General features: G+C 40.7%; 1 protein-coding gene across 1 annotated transcript; it reads right to left on the bottom strand.

The window, feature by feature from the left end:
- Positions 1 to 517: 517 nt before the first annotated feature.
- Positions 518 to 21,832, bottom strand: LOC112879891 (transcription-associated protein 1-like). Its single transcript, XM_025944313.1, has 36 exons — positions 21,498 to 21,832; positions 19,972 to 20,699; positions 19,771 to 19,899; positions 19,593 to 19,678; positions 18,995 to 19,103; positions 18,445 to 18,540; positions 18,197 to 18,259; positions 18,056 to 18,115; positions 17,557 to 17,625; positions 17,071 to 17,152; positions 16,911 to 16,963; positions 16,742 to 16,804; positions 15,440 to 16,669; positions 13,502 to 14,494; positions 13,082 to 13,417; positions 12,686 to 12,944; positions 12,132 to 12,354; positions 11,143 to 11,515; positions 10,434 to 10,583; positions 10,126 to 10,347; positions 9,823 to 10,044; positions 9,082 to 9,732; positions 8,387 to 8,650; positions 7,926 to 8,282; positions 7,125 to 7,528; positions 6,621 to 7,050; positions 5,234 to 6,535; positions 4,887 to 5,147; positions 4,508 to 4,798; positions 3,949 to 4,416; positions 3,127 to 3,558; positions 2,660 to 2,938; positions 2,140 to 2,542; positions 1,903 to 2,051; positions 1,374 to 1,571; positions 518 to 949 (listed from the first exon to the last, which is right to left on the bottom strand). The coding sequence occupies exons 1-36, from the start codon at positions 21,559 to 21,561 to the stop codon at positions 830 to 832; spliced, it is 11,619 nt and encodes a 3,872-aa protein (XP_025800098.1). The 5' UTR covers positions 21,562 to 21,832; the 3' UTR covers positions 518 to 829.
- Between the last annotated feature and the right edge of the window lie 449 nt (positions 21,833 to 22,281).

Here is a 22,281-nt window from a genome sequence, read left to right on the forward strand (position 1 = left end):
CACCGTGTTAGCGCCTCTCTTTACTTTAGTGTCACCTTTGGGGCCTCTTAAAAGCACACAGAAACTCCAAGTTTCCTCTTGGTCACAAAAACGAGTAAGGTGGTAACATGCAGAAGGTCAGAATAAATCCCTCTAATTTGTGTTCGCATTTTAAGGATTTTTTTCAAAAAAAAGTTTTAAGGATTTCTTTCGGTCTTCCTGGCTACAGTTTTGGGACCCGGTACCCGCACTGCACTGTCGGTGTTGCTCCTACCATGTATAAAGTTTGAAATAATTTAATTTGTACGTCACACCCCTGATTTGAAATAAGTGTAAGCTCCAGAAAACCAAATAAAGAACAGGCAAGTGAAAGGTGTTTGGTTAGCTCGGCACGGACGCCGGTGCGTTAACTAACGCCGGAGGGACAGCGCACCGTCACGACCATGATGTTGGAACCGACTGCCATACGACCGACGGGCAGTTGTTGCGCATCTCACGAACGCTTTGCCTGCCTGCATCGCACTCGGAACTGCACGAAAGCATGGTGAGTCACCGCACCCATTTTCAAAGGCACTGGAAGATAGCAGGTAACGGTTCTTGATTACATCTCTGATCCCCTAAGGTCATGTTGGCAATAAGCTATGTCAATACAGCAGTCAACACAGGGCTGGATGACACCCCGGCTTTATCTGCACAACACAAGGTCTCTACCAGAGTTCCCGGACAAGGCTATATGTACAGCACCTACGAGCATACTACCAGAGATACTACTATAAATCAGAATGGACTGAACATGCGCCGGCTGTTGGTCAGGTTATGATCATCAGGAAGCCAGGAAACTGGGCTGCCTTCAGAACCACGGGTGCCATGTCGGGTCCATCATGCACAAGTTCCTCGAGGATAATGCAGCTTCTACCAGATCTGTGACGCCTCTTTGGACCGACTGAGGTGGCTCTGTTGCATTCTCCTCCTGATATAACAATAGAATGGATCATCAGATGTGGTGCAACTTAAATGATCTGCATCTGAATTGCCCAGGTGCATAGCAAATGCCATGTATCTACAAAAGCTAAAAAGACCTATAATTTGGAATAGATGGAGTACTAAAATAACAGTAAGGATCATTGTTCATGTTAAAAAACATGTAGCATTGTATATGGATGCAGCACATGGCAATATCTACTGAGCCAAATGGAAAAGGTGGGGCTTTGGCTAACTAGATGTTGCCATTGAAAACCAGGTATGGTGGAATGTCTCGTAACAACAAATTTTATTCTATGTTTGCAGAAGGCAATTAGCAGCACCCATAAAAAAATAAAAGGAACAGACATCTAATCTGGAAACACTATTTCTGGAAAGAAAAAACATAAATTAATAGAGAAGAAATAGCATACCTCATCAGCAAGATAATGTGGTGATATTGACTTGATACGACCGATGACATGTTCCACGTTGTTTATAACCTTCTGTTGGAAATCCAATTGGTTGGCAGCTACAGGCACTGATGGAATGCCAAGTGGCCTTCTCCATGACCAAGATAACAGTTCATCACGGAAAAACATAGCTAAATGATGCCAAATGTGCTGGCTTTGCTGAAACACAAGAATACATACTTTTCAGGCTACAAAACTAGTGGGGGAAAACATAGGCATAAAATCATATCCAACAAGAAATAAGATCCACTACAACCACAATAGATAGGAATTAATTTCTTATATGATACTGAAATTGGCTTCTTATGTCATTGACAAGGTGAGCTCAAGCCCAAATGTGAGACAAGGAAAGCATTCAGTGGCATACAAAGACTTCCCCCATGAAATAACATGATAAAGGATTTCTTATTCGCGCTCTTCGCCTATCCTACAAAATTTTAACCATTTATTGCTGTTGAAATATAAAAGCATGCTGAGTGTATATACTTACTTTAGGAGAAACCACAGACTGGGCAGCAGAACACATGGCAGACACAATGAGACCTTCAACACCAAAATTCGAGAAGAAAGCTTGCAAGTTACGTGTCAGCCTAAACGGAACAAGCTCATTGAACTCGATCATTCCATTTGGATCATAAGCTACAAAGGAAAATGAATAATCAGAACATTCCCTAAGCCTTATTTAAAAATATGAATAATCAGCTCATTGAACTGCCATGATGGATACCTGGATGGAAGTCAGTCTGGAAAACTTTCCCAGTATTTTTAGCAAACAAAATTTTGTTGGGAGCCCTGCCACCAATCTGCAGCATATATGACATGAAGCAGGAGAGAGCTACTTGAATTGCAAACTGCTTCTTGAAGGTCCAGAGGTAGTTGCCAGTTGGTAGAATCTTGTGCATATATTGGGAGAAGATAGTATCGTTAACAATATTTTTAGTAATTTCATTGTATGCTTGCAAACGTAGCTCCACAACTGCTTCAGGAGAGACCTGCCCTGAAATGGCTTGATTAAGCTGCTCTTTGAAAATTGTAATAGGCGAGTCTGCTTCTCTATTATGCCGAGCACAGTTAATTTCATACACCTCAAGAAAAGTACTATACATTAAGTCATCCTCAACCATCCGAACCTAAAAATGAAAAAAAAATGATGTGTCAAGTCAAGAACTCCCATGTACACTAGTCCACGGAAGCTATAGCAAATTATTACTGAAGTATTATACAAGAGAAGGGAAACGAGTATGCACCTGTGACCAAACAGGTATAATTATTGGGGTATGGATAGCTAGATGGCGCCGCCTAGATTCTTTGTGTTTGTCAAACATTTTATTTAGCACACGGAATAGCTGCAGCATCCTTTCATCACTCCGAGCATTTGGAGTCAGTGATGTCTGAACAATAAAATGGCGCTGTGAACCATCAGAACCAATTAGTGTCAACCTCCGAAAGCTACTACCATGCCTCCGGACAATCGGAATGTCAGGTCCAACTCTGTCCAACTTAACGGTGTGGTCAGGTGCGATTTCCTACAGCAGATAGATAGTATAAGACAATAGAAAGGTGACCGGTGTAATGACAGAGTATATTTTCACATGACCTTCCTCAAATGATAAAACAATGGTACTAAATCAACTTAGCAGTGTATCCATTTGACTGTGCACCAATTGCAAGTGATATTTTTACTTTGACAGATAAAAAGTGACATGCCACAAACCTGATCTGTGAAGTACTGCCCAGGGAGTTCAATATCAACAACATGAAAATCCCTTAGTGTTTTACTTTCCTCCTCCAGTTTTAATACTGCAGGGAACCGATCCTCTACATTACTCTGCAGAATATTCTTCCAGTGCTTCAATCTCTCAGTAAGTTCAGCAAGGGTTGCAGGAAAGGTAGTAGCGCTCTCTGGGTCAAGGTCACGCTCAAAATCTTGCTTGTACTCCTTGACAAAATCAACATGCTTGTTAACAGCATCTTGTGAGAAGCAAGCTCTACATACACCAGAGAGTTCCTTCTTCAGAGATTGTGGAACCTCGCCAGTAGTTGCAGTTGGATACTTGTAGCAGCGATGAAGCAGAGCATTAACCACAGCAAGAAGCCTTTCCTCAGGTAGAGTAACAAATCGTGATCCAATTTCTGACAGTAAAAGCTGAACAAGTAATAAACAACATTAGATAACCAACCAAAATACGTATGACTAAATTTTTCGAGCATTGGACAAGGTTAAAATTGGTCCGTTACAAAGTTCACGACCTTCTGTAACCTTAAGTACATCTCTATCCTTTCTAAATGCTTCCTGGTTTTGCTAAACTATGGCACAACTAAGACGGAGTAGCTTATGCCAATACATCTCTTATCCACTCTGTTATATTTTTTAGACAGGCAAACAGATCACAGCCATCAAAATTCAGCATTGCCAATGGACCCAACCACCATCCCGTAAAGGAAAACCAAAAAAGTTGCAGCAGGATAAAAAAATTAATACATCCTCATTCACATGATTACCAATAACATAAAAAAAAACTTCATTATTTCTTACCTCAAGCTCATTGGCTAGATTAGTGTGCTTGCTCCTAAGAGCTTCCATTATGTCCTTTGCAGCGTCAAATGCACTAGCTGCAGAAGTTACCCAACCAAGTCCACTATTGCGTCTTAACGCAACTTGTGTGCCCTCAGCACCTGCAGAACTTTGTTGCCCTTGATCATGGCTGTTATTTGTGCCACCTTCAGAAGATCTGTCTGGTTCTTGTCCTTGGACGTTACCACCATCATGAGATCCTGGGGCACCAACTGATTGGGAGGCTTGATGAACCTGGTTGTCAGATGTCATGTTACCACCTGCATGGTTAGATCCCCTTGCACTCCCGTCCGGTAAGTTATTGGCAACATTGTTTGCCAACATAGTTTGCTGCATACGCTGCTGAGCCAACATGTTTCTTCCCATTTCGGTTTTAGTAGCAACGTCACGGCGCTCCATCAAGTATGTACGAAGCCAATAATACAATGCCTGTAACAGCATGTCTCAGATATGTACACCCTGGAAAAGGAATATGCAATTTTAAGTTCAAGAAATACAAACACAGCAACGTTGCTTTTACCTGCGGATAAACTTGAGCTATCTTTAGCAAAACCAATTTACAGTGCTGGGCTTCACTTCTCTGTAATGATAACAATAACTGAGGTATCCATGAAAGCCAAACCCAATGAGGCAGCTGCTCAAGATATTTATCTAAAGCCCTTCCTACAGGTTCATTTGGTGTATCAAAGCTGAGAAGGTAGAGAATTCGAGCTAGATGGCTCCTTGAGTTTGAGACTCCATATTTGATGCCCTGGAAAAAACAACTGACCGCATACTCAAGCCAAACCTCTTCCTTTGTTTCTTTAAAAATCTGCAAAGAGAACAATAATCAGACTTAAGTCAATAAGTGTGGAAATTTGAAGGGGCGTTATTGACGACAGAAAGGATTGTAAGCATACCATATCACAGTAATTTCCCCAGCTAATCCAACCTTTGGGCAAATGCTTAAAAAGAGTTATTGCATTTGAATAAGACTGGTTAGCAGTCTCGCAGTCATTCATTTTTAGAAGGAAGTCACCTCTGAGACGAAATATTTCTGCTTTGTTCTTCACAGGAAAAAATTCCAAATTGGTATTATTGATTAAGTTAAGACCATTGACTAGTTCACCTTTCATTTCTAAGTAAGCCTTAGCTTGTTCGCATATCTTCACAAATGCTTCCTGCAATCAGGGCAGATAGTGAACTAGTGAAATAAGAAGATACTGCAATATGAAGTACTAGAAATGTGGTGATGGTAGAGACAGACCTGAACTTCCATGGTAGCATGACCATACATCTTGTCAAGTATAGTTACACAAACTTCAGGCAGACCTTGCTTGCGAGCTATGTGAGCGAGCTTATTCACATTCCAAGCCTTGTCTCGGTACCCAAGATGGTGAAGTTGAGGATTTGTTTGGCCAAAGTCCTTGAATGCATCTATTACTGAATTGTACATCTCATTCCTCCATTGGAGTAGATCATACCAAACCGTCATATTATCCCATTCATTGGGTGTACGAAGTCTCCAAGTTTCAAGAATATCCTTGAGGTCAGCAAATGAATTATTTGGGTTGGAATTGGCACCAGAGCTTGCTGAAGCTGGTTTGTTCCCATTTGCAATGTCAAGCAGTATTTTTGAGGATTCTTTCACTTCAACCAACTGTTGAAACTGCTGCAGCAGAGGCATTCGAGACTGCACAGACATTTCAGGCAACTGCCACCACTGTTCTAGTGCAAGTTCAACACCTTTGCTGACAAGGTTCTCCGCTTCACTAACGCCATTAGTACTTTTGTCATGGAGAGTGAAAAAAGCTTGAATCAGACGTAATTTTGGCGTCTCTTCTACCTGAGCCTTGGAAATTACGTTATCCTTCATATATGCCCAGTCAGGAACCTTCCACAGGCAGTCTAAAAGAATTTCATGATTCTCCACACCTTTGCCATAATCAGCTAAGACTTCCCACTGGCCTAATTGAGCTGCACAAGATAGCCACTGTTCTTCCCAGAGGCACATTTCAGCTTTTGGGACAGTGTTATTGTATGTTCCCTGAGTAGCTTTAATCATAGCCTGATAAAATAGATTTTGTGCCTGTTGCCAGTAACCATGCTGGACAAGTGAAAGCCCAGCTCTTGTTTCTGCAGTGATTGATCTTCTCTTCCATAATCCACACCTCATGTCCTCTTCATTAAGAAGTCTGTATAACTCAGCCAATGACTCAGAGCACTTAGCCTCATTCATATGCAGCATATGACTCTCAAGTAAGGCAATTGCAGTATACCATGCATTGCAAGTTTTTCCAATATATTTGATAAGCTCGCTAGGCATGCGGGGTTGAGGATGGCTCAAATGAAGACCTTCAAGAAGTGCCTGGGCAACATTAGGTCTGCATCCCTGCTGCCTCTTGTGGTAATCTTTCGACAAAAGAGCAATTATTGGCTTAGCTAGAGCAACTTGCTCCTCTTTATGTAAGGTGACCCAAACAATTGGGAAAACAAGCACCCACAAATGATATGCAACATTGGCATCAGCAAATGCAAGTTCCTTCAATGGAGCCATGATATCTGCCACCTACAAGGTTTGAGAACAAATATTCAGACCTAATAAAAAGAAGTGCTATCCTAAGCACCATATAGTTCTGAGTACAAGTAATTACCACAAGCTTGCTCGCTTCGTTTAAGAACTGAGCATGCCTTGCTGCAAGAGAGTCAAATGATAGCGATGTGCCATCCATGCTTTCCTGGCCATCTGGAACCTGCTGTGGCATAGTGATGCGATCGGGTACAGGCCCTGCTATCATAAGCGCTGGTACTCGAGCAGAATTTGCTGCAAGTGTAATTGGTTCATTTTCTACCAATATAGCCAAAATGAGATCAAGGCCTTGCTTCAACCAGAAAACATCACTCACTGCTTCCCAGTCCTGTGACTGTATTATAAACTGCAGTCTAGAGAATAACGTTTTCCCCACTGAGTCATGGTAAAGTTTGAAGAATCGCTTCCTCATTTCTGGATCTTTAGCTCTAAGTCCAAGCATATATTGTCTCTCAACCTTATGAAAAAACTCTTGCCTAAAAGCCAATGGATATCTGCAGGAAACAGAAATCATTAAAGAATGGATTACAAAAGACTCAAAACACTTACTTTGTAGTGATGTCCTTACTTGGTTGAATCTGCACAAAGCGAATAAAGAAGCTGCAAGTATTTTGCATCCCATTCTTCTTGAGCAGCAGGGGGGAAGCTTTTTCTGTCAACTAATGATAACTTCTGAAGATAAGCAAGTATTTCCTTTGGGTTAAGCGAATTAACAGAACCAGTAGATGAAGCAAGCCTGCAATCATCTTCAATCCAAGATTTTATCATGTCTAGTATGCAAAGAAGAATGCTAGAATCAGTGCCTTTCTCTGAAAGAAGAGCTTGAAGTATTTGTCCCATAGATTTTCTGTGGTCAGAAGAGGACATCACCCTCTCACTTATGAGCTTTAAGACAGTCTTCATGTTAGATATGACAGTAGAATCTACTGTAGGACGTGAATTAACTGATGAATCCAGTTCAGGCCTCTGTCCCTGGAATTATTGCAAAAGTTATGCATTGACATGGTAATAGAACATGGAGCTTAGACAATTAAAATAAAACCTCCTAGACGTAGTCACTCAATGTCTCAATGGGCTTTTTTGCGCAAAAGTTGCAAGAAGAAAGCAAAAAAAAAAACGCACACACACACACAGAGAAGAAACAGAAGAAAGCCAATGTGACAAAAATAACGTTGGACAATGTAGTGAATGATATGAGTTTTTACTGTAGCAGTGTAAGCTCAGTAGTTAAAGCCAGTCAATAGTACTAAGGTTAGCTGAAGGCTTTGTAAAAAAGGACAAGTGGAATATAATAGAGCTCTAGATTGTTTGCACCTAAACATATTAAACCTACTCTAATGATTTTCAATATACTTAACAATTAGCATACCTGTCGTATATGGCTGCCAGCGGAAGATCCCATGTCACGAGCAAGTCGTTGCAGTACACGGAAAAGCAAGCCAATGAACGGATCAATGAAATTCTTCTGTACTTCCGCAAGTGCATTGAGGACAAACAGTGAAAAGTTTATGATAGAGTTAGCATTGCTGAGCTCAAGTGATATCTGCGAAGTTGTAACAGCAGCAAGATTCTTCTGGATGAGATCTTGAACCCTTTGATGCAATAACTTTATATCTTGAGGCGTTGTGGCTGCTTCAAGAGGAAAAGCACTGAATACCATCTTGAGCAAGGAACAAAGTGATTTTCCAGCATCCAGCATTTTGTTGTTGAAACAAGGTTCCAGTATCTAATCAAAATAACATAAAACAAATGCAAGCATGAGAAATATGTCCTTATCAATGAAAACATAAATTATAACAGTGAATTTGTAAAGAAAACAAGGAAACTTGCTTGAGAAATATGATTGATGTTATTCCGGATGAAGAGACGGGGTTGTTTCTCCAAGACTTTGTTCATAACATCAAGACCTTGTGCAAGGGCTGTTGCAGGGTCCTTGGACTGAGGAGAGGGTGATAGATTTCCAAGCAATTTCTCAAGATAATTGAATTTAACATTGGCATTTGGCCAGACTTCCAAAGCTTGGGTCAGTAGATCAAGAGCATGCTTGTACATTGAGCTAGATTCCTTATCCTTAGGCTCAATCACAAGTGAAACCTGTTGTCCAAATGAACAATTTTATGAATACATGCAACTCCAATGCAAGAAACAAAAACAATAGTTATGCATAAAATATAGCTGTGCATATGCTGATTATGGAATACAGTAGTAAGGTGGTGCAAAGTAGTAGCTTCACACTATCACTATGTGAGCAAAACTCAGAAGAGACCGATGGACCTTGCAACACGCCTTAGTCCATATGTAAGATCAAATTAGTTTGAAATATCATATTTTTGTCTGTTTTAGTGAAAAAGGCATAGTTTTCTTGTATCATGAAATATGCAAAAATGTCCAAGTGGAACTGTGCATATACCCCAAAAGCAGGTCAGTAAGGCGCGACAAGAAATCTGTCAGCTTGATACTTAAAAAGGAATCTACTGAAGCAGTTCAGCAAGTAGTTTTCAAGACAAAAAGGAAACGATAGTCACCCTTATAAGGAAGGTAATGATCATCTCCTCCATTGCTGCATTAGGTTTATACTCCTCGTCAGCTTGGCCTGAAGATCCAGGTGTCTCAATATTAGGTATAGATGCCCCACCCGGCGACATTACACAAAGAGGTTGCAAGCCTGGCTCAACTTTCACCCTCTTACTCAAATCATCAGCAAATGACGGAACATCAGAGGAGCGCTTTGGGTCTCCACCAATAACAGAAGGATTAAGCATATCACCTATTTGATTCTGGCTCTCACTTTCCTGCACAACTTTCATCTCACTTTGTCTCTGTCTTTCCCATGTCACCACCAATCCAGCAAGTTCAATTGCAAGCCGTCTATTTTCCGCTGTAGTGTTGTATGGTAATCCAAGGCGACTAAGAGAGTTGACCATCTGAGGAACAAAGTGGGCTCTGCAACTATAAAAAAGGTCTGCGTGGCGAACAATAAGCTGGAATATGTGAATCATGTTTGGAATTGAATGCCCCTCCTCCACAAGGACTTTCTTGGTGTATCTGATCCATATCGGCATGCGGCTGTCTCCAGGTGGAAGTCTTCTCGGAAGGGCAGGCATGAGAATATCCAGTGCTTGCTTCACCAGTAGCTTATTTTCTGGTTGGCATGTCCGTAGCAGAGCGATAAAGACCTGGGGGGGAAATGATGTCACATTTGTAGCCGGCCATAAGAAAATGATGAGAATATACAATTATTCTGAGAGAAATTTATGTTAAATTACCTGTAAAATAATCTTTTCAGGAGCTACATAGGCCTCTAAGAAATGACAGACATTTACAAAGGCCCACTGTTTGCTGGAGTTATCTTCACGCTTGAGATGATTCCAACCGAATTTTATGAGTTCCTTTCTATGGTGAAACAGATCGTTCTGTAGATACTTCAAAAGCAATGTCGCAAGTTGAAGGAGTTCTATCCTCAATGGTTCATCATATTCAGCACTGACCTAGAGAAATGAAGAAACATTTCAATATACATATGCTAAAAGTAAAGATAATTTGGCTGTCACCAGGTTTTATATAGCTACCTCTTCTGGAGGATCAAGAAGCTTCTCAACAATAGTTTTAATTATCGAAGGATCAACAACTTCCCAACTCTGTCCATTTTGGAAAGAATGAGCTAGCATTGGAAGTATAAGAATCTGCATGGTAACTACTAAATGATCTTGGCCATATTGTTTTGACTGAAAAATGTTCAGGAAGTGGTTAAGGATAGTTTTCTTCAAACTTGGAGCGTATCCCTCAGCAACCTAAACAAACATGTAAATATGATGAGAGAGAGAGAGAGTCACTAAATACACACAACTCATGAGTTAAGGAAAAGAAATGGCAATACCTCTATGACATAAAATTCCTTAAGAAAGCTATAATCTATACGACTGCGGTACAAGAATATTGATAGCATATCAAAGAGTGCACCAACTTCATTACGATCATGTCTTAAATAATTGAGGAAGCATTTTATAAGTCGCTTGCTTTCCATCACCTGTTCAAAAAGTAATATTATTAGAACTCAAAGGCGCTAAAACATAAACAGATACAATGTGGAAGGAACCAAGTGCAGATATTGGGTATGAAAGTAACATAAAACTTCAATAATAGCAATTTTGTGTAAAGGAGCAAAGGACGCATATTAAATATGCAGGAGCCAATTGCCAGAGTATTAATCTTTTGCATGTAGCAGGGTATTAAGCTTTTGTGTTTACCAGGATTAAATTGCATATGATACACAAGCCTTTGGATACATAAGGTACTCAAGCCTTTGGATGTACCACGATTTAATTCCATGATACAAACAAATTGTAAAGCATTTTATTTAACTTTCATATACCAGCATCCAATTTAAGATTGCCAATCTGCTACTAGTGAAATGCATAAGTATCATTTTATGATGTCTGTCAGTGTAAAGGAATATATCATGAGTAACGCTGACAACTTTTGCAAACGGAAATAATAAATAAAGCGCGGAACAGAAAACAAAAGGATTTGATAACGATTTATACACGAGAAATGCACAAATTATTATAGCAATTTCCAATGGCTACCTGGGGTAAACTCAAATCCTGCTCGTTCTGCAAACGTGAAAGTCTTGCAGGTGATTTCCAAGCAAGTAGCAATGTGTCGAAGACAACACGGTTGTTACGGAGCCACTCAGGCATCAATTTCACAAGGGCTGAGACAAGCTCTAATCCATTAAAATAACTATCAGAACCAGTAACCATGTTTGATGAAGATTGTCCAGTAAAACTATCAGACATAGCCCCAGCAAGGGCTTCATCCTTCACAGAAGACAATTGAGTAGCAGCTGCTTCAGTCTGAGGATAAAACTGTGAAAAGGCACTTGCAAGTATTTTTTGAGGTGACTTCGCTAGTTCATCCCTCAACTCCCCAGTATCCGAGCAGATTATATACATAAACCTGAATTTTCAAGAAAGAATAAGATAAGAAATGGTAAATCCGTGTAATCATTATGCTGAGTCTAGAAAAAGGTAGTACATCTCACAGATGATAACTTCCATAGAACTAAAAATTATTCATAAATTTAAAATAAACTTGAAGTACACAAGAACAATAAGGTTATGTTTTGTTTATAGTATGCAACCAAAGAATGAAAAGGACAAACATAATAATAGAAATCAAATTGACAATTTAAATTATTTACCAATCAGCTTCACAATACAGGTGGTCGAGCTGAAAAGTCAAAAAGGAAAACGAAAAACAAGGATGATACAAGAGAAAAGAAGCAGCAAGGAGCTTGTCAAAATAGATGATGATGTCCAGTATAACCCAAAAATACTTCGGAACTGGGCCAGCTCAAACCTTTGAACTTGTATGACAGCAATGGTCCAGAAAAAACTAAAGCTTTTGGCAAAATTATGCCCACAGCCCCACATAAACATAAAAATAACCAGCATGGGGTGCTGAATATTCCCTTGCGAAGTTGGAAGAACACAAGTGTTCACAATACGACAGGACAGCAGACAAAAATATTTATACAATGTCAAAAGAAAACTTAAATTTGCAAAGTTCTTACCTTCTGAAATACTTTGGATGGCTTAACCGAGCAAGAAAATAGTCAACAGCATCCGCAGCATAACGGTTCAAAAATTTTGCAAGTGGAGCACGGTATGGGCTGTTGATTTCACTGTAAAATTGATCTTCTGGAAGTGCCTTTTCCAGATCAATTACCAAGGTAACAAGATCATCCAAGAATTTGCTTGCTGCCGGGGGCAGAAGGTGAAAAAGCTCGATCATAGCTGCCCAAGAAAAAGTAAAATCAGAGGAAACCAGAATAACTCCCAACTAAAGCACACAGGATAAGGCTGGTTACAAGAAAGGAAGTTAACATAAAATAGAAGCAACCATTTTCATTCCTGTTAAAGAGGTTGGCTACTTTCCATGTTTATATAAAAGCAGACCAGAATCATATACTCCACAAGTCTAGTGTAATTCTACAACAATAACTGAGTAATACAATATATAGTTACTAGCTCTGGGGTGATGTGCGTTTATTTTGAGACTAAATGTCTAGAAGAAAGTAAACCTAGCAGAGCCAGAAAAGAAAAACTAAAAAAAAAAGATGCAGACCTGCCGCTATTTTTGGTTCATCTCCAGCCTTCCAAGATTTTTGAGTCTGAGCAAGCTTTTCTGGTTCCAGCCATTTTTTCAAATGGTCCAATAGCTTTGCACCCAAAGTGACATTAAACCAGTTTGATAGTAGTTCAAGCAGGCGAGCCAATCCTTGTAGCAATGGCATAGTAAGACTCTTTGTGTTTGCTAAGTTTACTAGGATGGGCCTTAGGCTGCTCTGTAGAAGATCCTTTGGCATCCTTTGCTGCTGAACCACCTACAGAAACAAAATTATCAATTAGGACAGCAAAATCTGAATAGTGAGAAGAATGTATAGAAAACTGATGAGTGACCGAGTCAAAGGATAGTAAACACATTTATGTCAATATAAGTGAGGTACAGCTAAAAGACCACCTGACGAAGTCCCTCCTTGGCAACATTGACAATCTCTGTGGTCCTGCATGTTAGAGATTTGAAAAACATTGAAATAATCTTTGCCCGCAATTCGCTGTGATTTTGAGCCTTCAGATCTCCCCATGCCATTGCCGTACAAAGTAATTCAATACATGCGGTTCTTAGTTTGTTCCATGTCAGAACTATTTTTGCATTCATCATCCTGGTGACCCACATAGTTTCATCAGCCTCCGCAATTTGCAGAGCTTCTTGCAAAAAATTGACAAGCTCAGGAGACAACTTTAGAAGAGGTGGTCTGAGTGCAAGACAGAAGTTCAAAGCGGTAACAGTACCCACCTGTCACAAAAAGGAAGAAAATTCAATTTATTGATATTGCGGACTTCAAGTTTTAGTGATTCAGTATTAAGAAATCTAAGGTACCTGTTGCTCAACATTCTTCGAGCGAAGAGGTCGTGAAATCAGTGGCTGGAGCAATGGTAAATAGAGAGGCTCAAGCAATTCTGAGACTTCACTGCCAGTTCTGCTTGCAAGCAGCGATAAGCAGGCCTGCACATTCTTTCTCACGACCATTGAAGCATTTGGGTTAAATAACTCCTGTGCAAGAAACTCAACAACTCCCTGAAAACTTTGCCGCCTAGTTTCACTGTTTGCTTCATCTGCATTGTTTACTACCCGTAGAACTTGTGTTAGGACATGGTTTGTCTCCTCCTGCTCTTTGTTTGCATGCACTGGAAGCCTCTTAAGAACAAATAGAAGACCACGTACAACTTTGACCTGAAAGATGCATAGGGTATCCACAGAAACTTTACCAACCAACGCTCCAAGACCCATTACACCACCCATCTGAGCTTGCCATGTACTACTGTAGCAACAATGCAATAACCGAGGCAACAATTCCTCAAATACAGCAACCCGCACACTAGGGGGAGGCGAATATACTGGATTTAAAGACGGACTAGACACCAACATAGGGGTGCTAGGACCTCCCCTTAGCATACCAGTGTGCTTCATACGTGCAAGAAAGATTAATGTCTCAGCAAAAGTATTCAAAGCAGATAGGGCAGCTTTTGCATGTTGACGATTTTCACTGGATAACACTTCAACCAAGGCATCCAAAAATATCAAGGGATCCAGCTCCCGGAGATTCGATGAAGTGTTGCTTCTTGATCTAGTTCCCATGTTGATGCTAGATGGGAGTGAAGAACCAATAGGCTGCATAAATCCAGATTGACCGGAGGATGGCGAATCAACATGGAAAAGCATAGCAAAATGCCGACATATATCAACAACATATTCATCCTTCTCATCATGGAGACTGGTGTCAGCATTAGCTGCAATGATAGCTACAAGTAGAGTCTTGAAAACAGATTTCTCAGCCAATAGCTGTGTTTTTGTCTTCACACCTAAATCTCCCTATAAACCAAAGTAAAAAAGTAAAGCGTTGATAAGATAGCTAAAACACAAGGACACCAGAAAGAAAGTAACTTCGATAATCTGTTGAATTCATTTTGCTCAGACAAGAACAAGTAAAAACTAAGTAATATGTAACAGTTTTTTTTTAAAAAAAAGGCATCTAAATATGGCCAATGACGACACTCATTTATATTGTTTACGGAGTAACAACAATCTAGCATTTTGATAAAAAAGAACAATCTAGCATTGCTACTGTCGCAACACATGCAGATAGATACATTCCAGAGATTGCACCAAGCCACCAACTCCAAAAAATCAGCTGTTAGTATTCGGTACTCGGTACTCGGTAATAACTAACAATACATAGATCCAGTTGTAGCAGTACAGCAGGCAACTGAACACCATGAACGCCACTATAATCAGAAGAGTGGGAGTTGCTTTCGTTTTACGTTAGTTTGGCAATAATAATTAGCCTAAAATGATAACCAGCCACAATTCAAATTGTTGGCACTGGTTTATGGAAGAATTTACTATGAAGATTAAAGTCATGTGATGATATTGTTATGTACAGTGTGAATATCATAATTCATCTAAATGTAAATCAAACACTAAGAGTTTAGGCAAATAATCAAGTTGTAAATGCCATAAGTAAACAGAGGCGTGCATAAGAAATCTACATCCTCCAATCACAAACATCCATTGGGACATGGACAGAGTCTCTGATATGATATTATAAAATCTTAAATTGCAAAATAGTTGTATATTATACATAATGAATACTGCCGATCTTGTATTGTCAAACTACATACAAAATTCAATATTGACAGTCAAAGGTAAAAAAAAAAGTTTACTTAGGACAAACTTAACTGGACTTGTATTTGTGATCAGAATTAGTACACTGTAAAGTAATGTTAAAATATTAATTGTTCAATCACTCATACCAACCTTCATATCTGAAGCATCATTGCGACGTCTTGAGGGGTCCAGCGAAGAGATTATCAATGTACCAAGAACACCAGGGCTCACACCCTCACCAGGTACATTTTCCCTCAGATTTAACAGAGAATCCAGACACACCCGAATAAACTGAAGAGCCTGCTTCCTGTAGAAAGCTTCCATACCACTGCCTTGCATAACTGCACCAACAGCTTGGTGTATGCATCTGTCTAGAGGAACTAAAAACGGTGTTGCAGGCTCAAAAGTCAGAACTAGGCGTAATCCATGTTCCGGATTTTCCTTGCATTCGAGTGCAAGAGGCTCCCTCAAAAATCGCCTGTTTCGACCCCCCAGCTTACCTAACAGTTCCAAGGCCTTTGTGCCCCATGTGTAAGGAGGCGGCCTTAAGTGGGACCATAAAGCAAGAATGACTTCTGACATTAAATTTGCCATGCTAGGTTCCAAAAAGTCAGGGTTCAGACTATCAATCCAAAACTCAAGTGTGCGTAGAGCTAGGCTCACAAGGTCATCGCTACCTTTTAGAGCAAGAACAAGAGGCTTCATTAGACGAGGTATGTGGGGTAGCAAAGAACTCAAGCGAGCAGGTAGAATCAGGCAAAGCTCCAAAATCAAGTCCCGCATATCTTCACTTATCGGACCATCAAGCATGGAAAGCAACATATTGAGGCAGGGTTGCAGAGATGGTATAAGATCGCGCATCAATGAATCAAATTTAGCACTATTCAAAGCACGAAACATGTTACGAAGAAGGTGCATGTAACCAAGGGGTTTATCGACTTCGGTAGCACTTTTCATGCAAACCTCCATTATTACTGGCACATGTGGCTGAAGTGTGCGTTCACAGCTTTCTGGAGCTTTTGCTGCAGCAATGAACAAGAACCGGAAAAGTTGCAAAACCAGTTTTGCTGCAGGTGAATCTGGCTGCTTCAGGGCTTCAAGCTTTGAGCTAACAAGGAAATTAATTAATACATCCGTGAAAGGCCGCAGAACCTTGGGAGCTTGCAAAAGGGTCGAAAATATGTGCAAGAGCTGGTTATTGGTTATCATGCAATCAAAGAGGTCAGGCATGCAAAAGGAAAACATATCCATTATATCTCGAGCTTCCATTATAGCCAACATCTGTGAGAAAGATTGCAGAATTTCCCTATCATCGTCTTTCTCCTTAAAAAGAGCCAAACAGTGAACGCCAGACTTCAGAACACCTGATGTCTTTCGCACCTAGAATATACAAAGAGTTGATTAGCAACAGTTCAGTCAAACGAAAAGGAAGAAAGTTTTAGGACGGTAGACCTCATCCTCCCGCAGTCCCCTGAAGGGTTGAACTGACAAATTAGAAGATTGTTGATTTTGTTGCTGTTCACCACATGATAGGAACGTAAGTTTTGAATGGTTAGGTAAAATCCAAGGATAATATCAGAATGGCCAAAAAGCATCCACACATTTGGTGTGTTTATAATACCTGGGGGCGTGGCCAGTGAGCGTGGGTTATGCTCCATATTATTGTCTTCATTCCTGGTATGAGTTCAATATAAATAGTTATTTAAAATGTAGCCACTAATTGAATTAAGATCCTGAAACATGTGGAACGGTGCAGAAACTTAAGAACAATTAATACATACCCACAGCAAGAGTCTTTATCAGACTTTTATAATCATTAATTTCCTTAGTATACTCCAAAGGTGGTTGCAAATTTAGTACAGTCTGTAAATTTTGCCAAAAAGAAAAGGTCATTGAATCATCAGTAAAACAAAACAATCTCAATTTGTATCAGAATTCACCAACAACCTCACAAAATTCCCATTCATTCTATAAGTGGGATGCAACTAAGCACTACCCATAGTTTGTTAACAGACAAAGCTTGTAATATTGTGTCTATCCGCCCATGAAAAAAAACTTGATATGGTTTGCATAATGTACAGAGAGGGCTTATATTTTAAACCTGATGTGACCCTTTTTGTTTGAGAAATTTGAGCTATGGCCCAAAAAATAATTCAATCAAAATCAAGTGATCTTTGTGATTTTCTCAAGAAAGTGGGGTGCAGCCAGCCACAGCGATAAAAGAAAGGTATTGCTAACTCCATGAAAGAAATTTTTACATGGCACACCTGTAATGGAACTTCAAGCTTCATTCTCAAATTCGGTTGTACCTTCCCTTCCTCACCTTCTTCGAGCAACTGTAGAGTGTGAGGAGTAAGCTGACCATATAGGCAATAAAACCTAAGGCGATAACACTTACCTTTTTATATAGAACATCTATTTGACAAACCCAGGGTTTAATCCAATCATGAGAGAAAAAGCGATAGAAAGGGATAGCATGTCATGGAGTTGTGTAAGGAGTGGGGATGGGAGGTGAATAACCTAAGGAGCAAACGACAATATGTGCCCCTTCATTGCAAGATTATCACATTTATGCTTCTAATGAGCATGAAAGTTCCAACATAACAGTTTATTTCCTCTATTTACATGTTTTCAACCCTACCCCTTCAACCATTAATTTTGGACTTCAGATTCTGCAGTGTCGCAATGTCTAAAACATGTGTCTACATGATTTTACCATCTAAAATAACCTGCTCAACAGAAGAATCAGAGATCATGCCTGTATACCTGAGGGATTGTTCGCTTCAATGTCCTGAACTTTCCAACAAATGCATCCAATATGCGCCCCTGATCATTTCAAGCTAATAAGTATAGTTGAATACGGAAGAGAAAAACTACTGACATAGCATTATGAAAAACACTTCTTACCAATAAAACACGGGCTTCATCCATGCTTTGCTGGTCAACCCCTTTTTGATATATGGGCTCAACCTAAAGCAACACCAGATTAAAAAGCAGTGACTTATACTGATTTCTGTAAAACTAAAGCCTAATTTTACGGTTATACTTTAGGAATTTATACTCTAATAGCTAGGAAAGGGAAAAGAAATTCTAAATCATAAATAGTACAAAAAATGTAAACACTATTTTCACTATTGCCAGAATGGTAAGCATACCAGGTTCAGCATCAAGCGAGCAGATGTTGTATGAATTATAAGGGTTAACGAAGAATCGTGCATATTTCGAGAGAATAAATAGATGATCCGTGACAACTGCAAAGAAGTGATAGTTTTATTACTTTAGCAGCAACATCATCAACACCAAAGCATGAATATAACAGACAGAATGAAAATATATGTACTCCTGTAAAGAGAATTTCATCTTCTAAGGGTCACCGAATCATTAAAGTGGCCAACTAGTTGCAGACTGGCATTACACTGTATGCATGATTCATAGTAGCTCAATGCCAAACAGAGATCTAACAATCCACCTGGCTTAACTAATAAATTGAGTGTCTAAATGAATTGACAATAATGTTGTTTTGATGGTGTCTGCATTGAAGAAATCAAATGCTTTGCCGAAGTAAATGATGCATCCAGCCAATATAAATTCTCATGGAGGAAACTAATAGTGACAACTGTGCATACATACAAATTCAAGAAACAGAACATTGCCCCAAATCTGTTAGCAAGATAGATGAATCAAATATAAAAAGGCAAGTTTAACCTGTGGAAGAGAAATATCTTCTCGAACATAATGCACCAATTCGGCAAGAAGAGTGTAGGCAAGAGGTCTTAAAGTTTCGATGCAAACTCGACCTGTGCCAATCAAAACCCTGACAACGACAATAATGAGGTGTTAGTCAATATGACTACAAAGTACAAGTTAGGATCTAAAACATGTAGAATAGTAAATCCTACAATATCTGTAAAGGGAAACAATACACAACTATCATAAGAAAACAATAAGACATAGCGCATCATGCATAGATGAAGTCTTTCACTAATTACATCTCTACAGTAACCTTCTCAAAACTAAAATTGATTAAGTTCAAATAGACACATATCATGGGAATGATGTTTTTATTAGGAAACAATTTCATCTACACCCTTGAACTATCCACAGAGTGGTTTTCATTAAAGGCATTAGCATAGTAAAGTGGTTTGCCTCTACACGTCACAAAATACGAGCACGGTAGCAAGAATTCAAGATGTAGCTAACCCATAAATTTAGCTGAATGAGATCTCAGAAATAGCTCAGTCCAAGGAAAAAAAAGAATTGCTGGATCAAAAAATTGCTGACAAAAGAAAAATGCCTTCCGTACCTTTCATCAAGAAGTGTGTCAATCAAGGGGAACAGCCCTCGCTTGTACTCGGTGTTGAGAACTTGCTTCAGACCAACTAGTAGCTCCTGCAATTCAGTAGAGATAAGGAAATTAGCATTTTTCAACGTAATGCACATATGGTCACATGAATTTGAGAAAGCCCAAGGTCAAATCTTGCCTTTCGGATGGAAACAGAATCTGGAGGGCATGTAACAAGCAAGTTCACAATGCTCTTGCATATGCTTTCCTCAAATGACTTTATGTAATCTGCATTGCTCTTCAGAAGGTACGTCAGGAATGACAAGGTCTGCAGCAGAAACCACAATCCATCAGGAACTTCACAGAGAAGGTAACTAAAATCAACAGACGCTGACCCTACCTTGACCTGTGCACCCTTTAAATCATTAAAGGGTGTCTTAAGGTGTGGTGGCACCTTGTCTGGACCCTTGATAGCGATGGCCTTCACCATGAGGGGCAGCAACTGCGGGATGTTTGTCTGCACAAGCTTCGCATACAACTGGAAGAGAAACATCACAACAAGAGGACTCTCCGTGACTATCTTGAATGACCTTGTACTCGGGTTGAGCTGACCACCGCCAGGCACTTGCATCATGCCTGGGGCATCAGAAGTGGGGTCCAAATGCTGAATGGGCATGGAAGCAGCCATACTGGCACTGGTGTTGGGATTATCGAAGAAGTAGGTAACAGTATCAGGAAAGTTTTTGTATATGACAACAACGAAGTCAATAAATGGCTGCACCTCCGCCTCAACAGTTGGGCGGAAGTTACGGAGGAGGTCAAACACAATTCTGATGGCAAGGAGAGCATTGTCCTCATTGTCCAGTGTCAGCACACGGAGAGAAAGCTTGAGCAAATCCTGTACAAATGGTCGGAGCACCTCGCTGTGTGGAAGGCGGTTGAGGATCTCAATCACAACATTCCGTAGCTTGTGCTCAGCATTCTCCGTGGCCTGTGGCATGGTATAATTGGTGAGAATGGCTGAGAAGGCTCTGAAGTAGCAGCGAAGAAAGTTGAGGTAGTCTGGGGTGTGCGTCATCTCCAGGCTGTCCCGGACTTCCATGGCAAGCTGCAGTCGGGCTTGCACAGCTGCAGAGTATTATAGCCAATGATCAGACCACTGAGTCAGAAAAAATAATAACGGCTTGGAGCAAAGATTATGTTACTGTTTTGCAAGACAGAATAGACAAATTTTATCATTTATGCACAATTCACAGAACAAATAGCGGAGGTAAGGCAACCAACTCCCAGAAAAGAAGAAAAACAAACAAAAGGAGAGGGGGTGCCAAACTCGCTGCCGGACAGAAAATATGCTCATTCCCAGATAACATAAACAATAGCAGGGACACTCCAAAAGGTGCTCCGCTGCAGAACAGAGGCAGGAAGCTTAGCCTCCAAAAATGCAAAATTGGGGGCATGCTATCTGTGTTTGAAATATAAAGTTGAAGGATATGGACATTACAATGTATCTGACAGTAAACGTCTTTGAAAAGGTGAACAAAACTAGCAAGCTGGACGAGGAATTCAGTGCAAAAAAACCAAGGAATTGCAGGCATTAAGAAAAAGACTACCGCCGCAAACACTTATAAAAACATCAGTGGACGGAGACGCCTGGATGCACTCCAGTGGCGTGAGATTCAAACAGAAGTTAAATATGAGAAAGAACAACTGCGGGCGACAGAGTGACCCTTGTTGCAGAAAGGTTAACGAAAAGCATCTAATTTTCTTCAAACAATAGAAAATTCCACAAGGTCTTAACCTGAGAGAGATCAGGGACCAGAACAACGTCGCGACCTTGACTGGGAATTCACCACCCAAGCGAAACCGAAAAAAAAAAACGCGATGGGAATGAAGTGAGAGGGGAGAGCAGGGGTTCACGGGTCGTACGGAGGTCGGGCTCGAGGAGCCGCTGCGAGTGCTGCTCCATATTGCCGCTGTTGATGGGCGCCATGGGGGGCGACCCGCCCGTCCGCGTCCGGACCCACAACCCTACCGCGCCAGGGCTTAGTGTTTTGGAGATCGGCGCCCGGGAGAGCTCCGCGAGCTGGCGGGGGAGCGGGGGGGTGAGGCGGGCGGTGGCGGTGGGAGGCGAGGGCTCGATTCCCCCGACGCGAGCGAATGGGCTCCCTCGTTTGGGGAGGGGGAGGTGGTCTCTCTCGCGCTCGCGAGCGAGCCGAGGGAGGGGTGAGGGTTTGGAGGGGGATGGGGAGGGGGAGGGAGCTGGGGCGGACGGAGGAGGACGAGGTTCGATGGGGCCTCGAGTTATACGAGGACCCCAGAAGCACTCGGTCGCTTCAGCTCGAGGGTCGCTTCAGTTCATTGGTTGGGTTGAGACGGGTCAAACTACACGATTTGGGTCGTTTCGGTTCGTTCGTGACTGCCTGGATCTGAACCGGTGGCTGGCTAGCTAGCTGTAGGTTTGGTAAGTTTTGGCCTGAAGGTACAGTAATTCATGCAGATTTGCAGTGGTGTCCTTTTCGATTTGCCATGTTAATGCTGAAGATTTCTTCTTCTTCTGCCGGTGTATTCACTCTTTTATTTTTGTATAAAATGATGAACGGGTGATGGTTGAATATATATTTGCATACGTAGAGAGTGAGATATTGGATTTAACCGAGTACTCCTTCGGTTCCAAAATGTAGGTCGTTTTGTTATTTTTAAATTTATTATA

The sequence above is a fragment of the Panicum hallii genome, chromosome 2 (genome assembly GCF_002211085.1).
Source record: "Panicum hallii strain FIL2 chromosome 2, PHallii_v3.1, whole genome shotgun sequence".
NCBI lineage: Eukaryota > Viridiplantae > Streptophyta > Magnoliopsida > Poales > Poaceae > Panicum > Panicum hallii.

Excerpts from the sequence above, each read along its gene's own strand:
- LOC112879891 (XM_025944313.1), bottom strand. The coding sequence starts at position 21,561 with ATGGCGCCCATCAACAGCGGCAATATGGAGCAGCACTCGCAGCGGCTC. Across the intron at positions 8,651-9,081 it reads TCATTACCTTCCTTATAAGG|GTTTCACTTGTGATTGAGCC; the intron begins GTGACTATCGTT and ends TTTGGACAACAG. Across the intron at positions 4,417-4,507 it reads TAGCTCAAGTTTATCCGCAG|GCATTGTATTATTGGCTTCG; the intron begins GTAAAAGCAACG and ends ATGCTGTTACAG.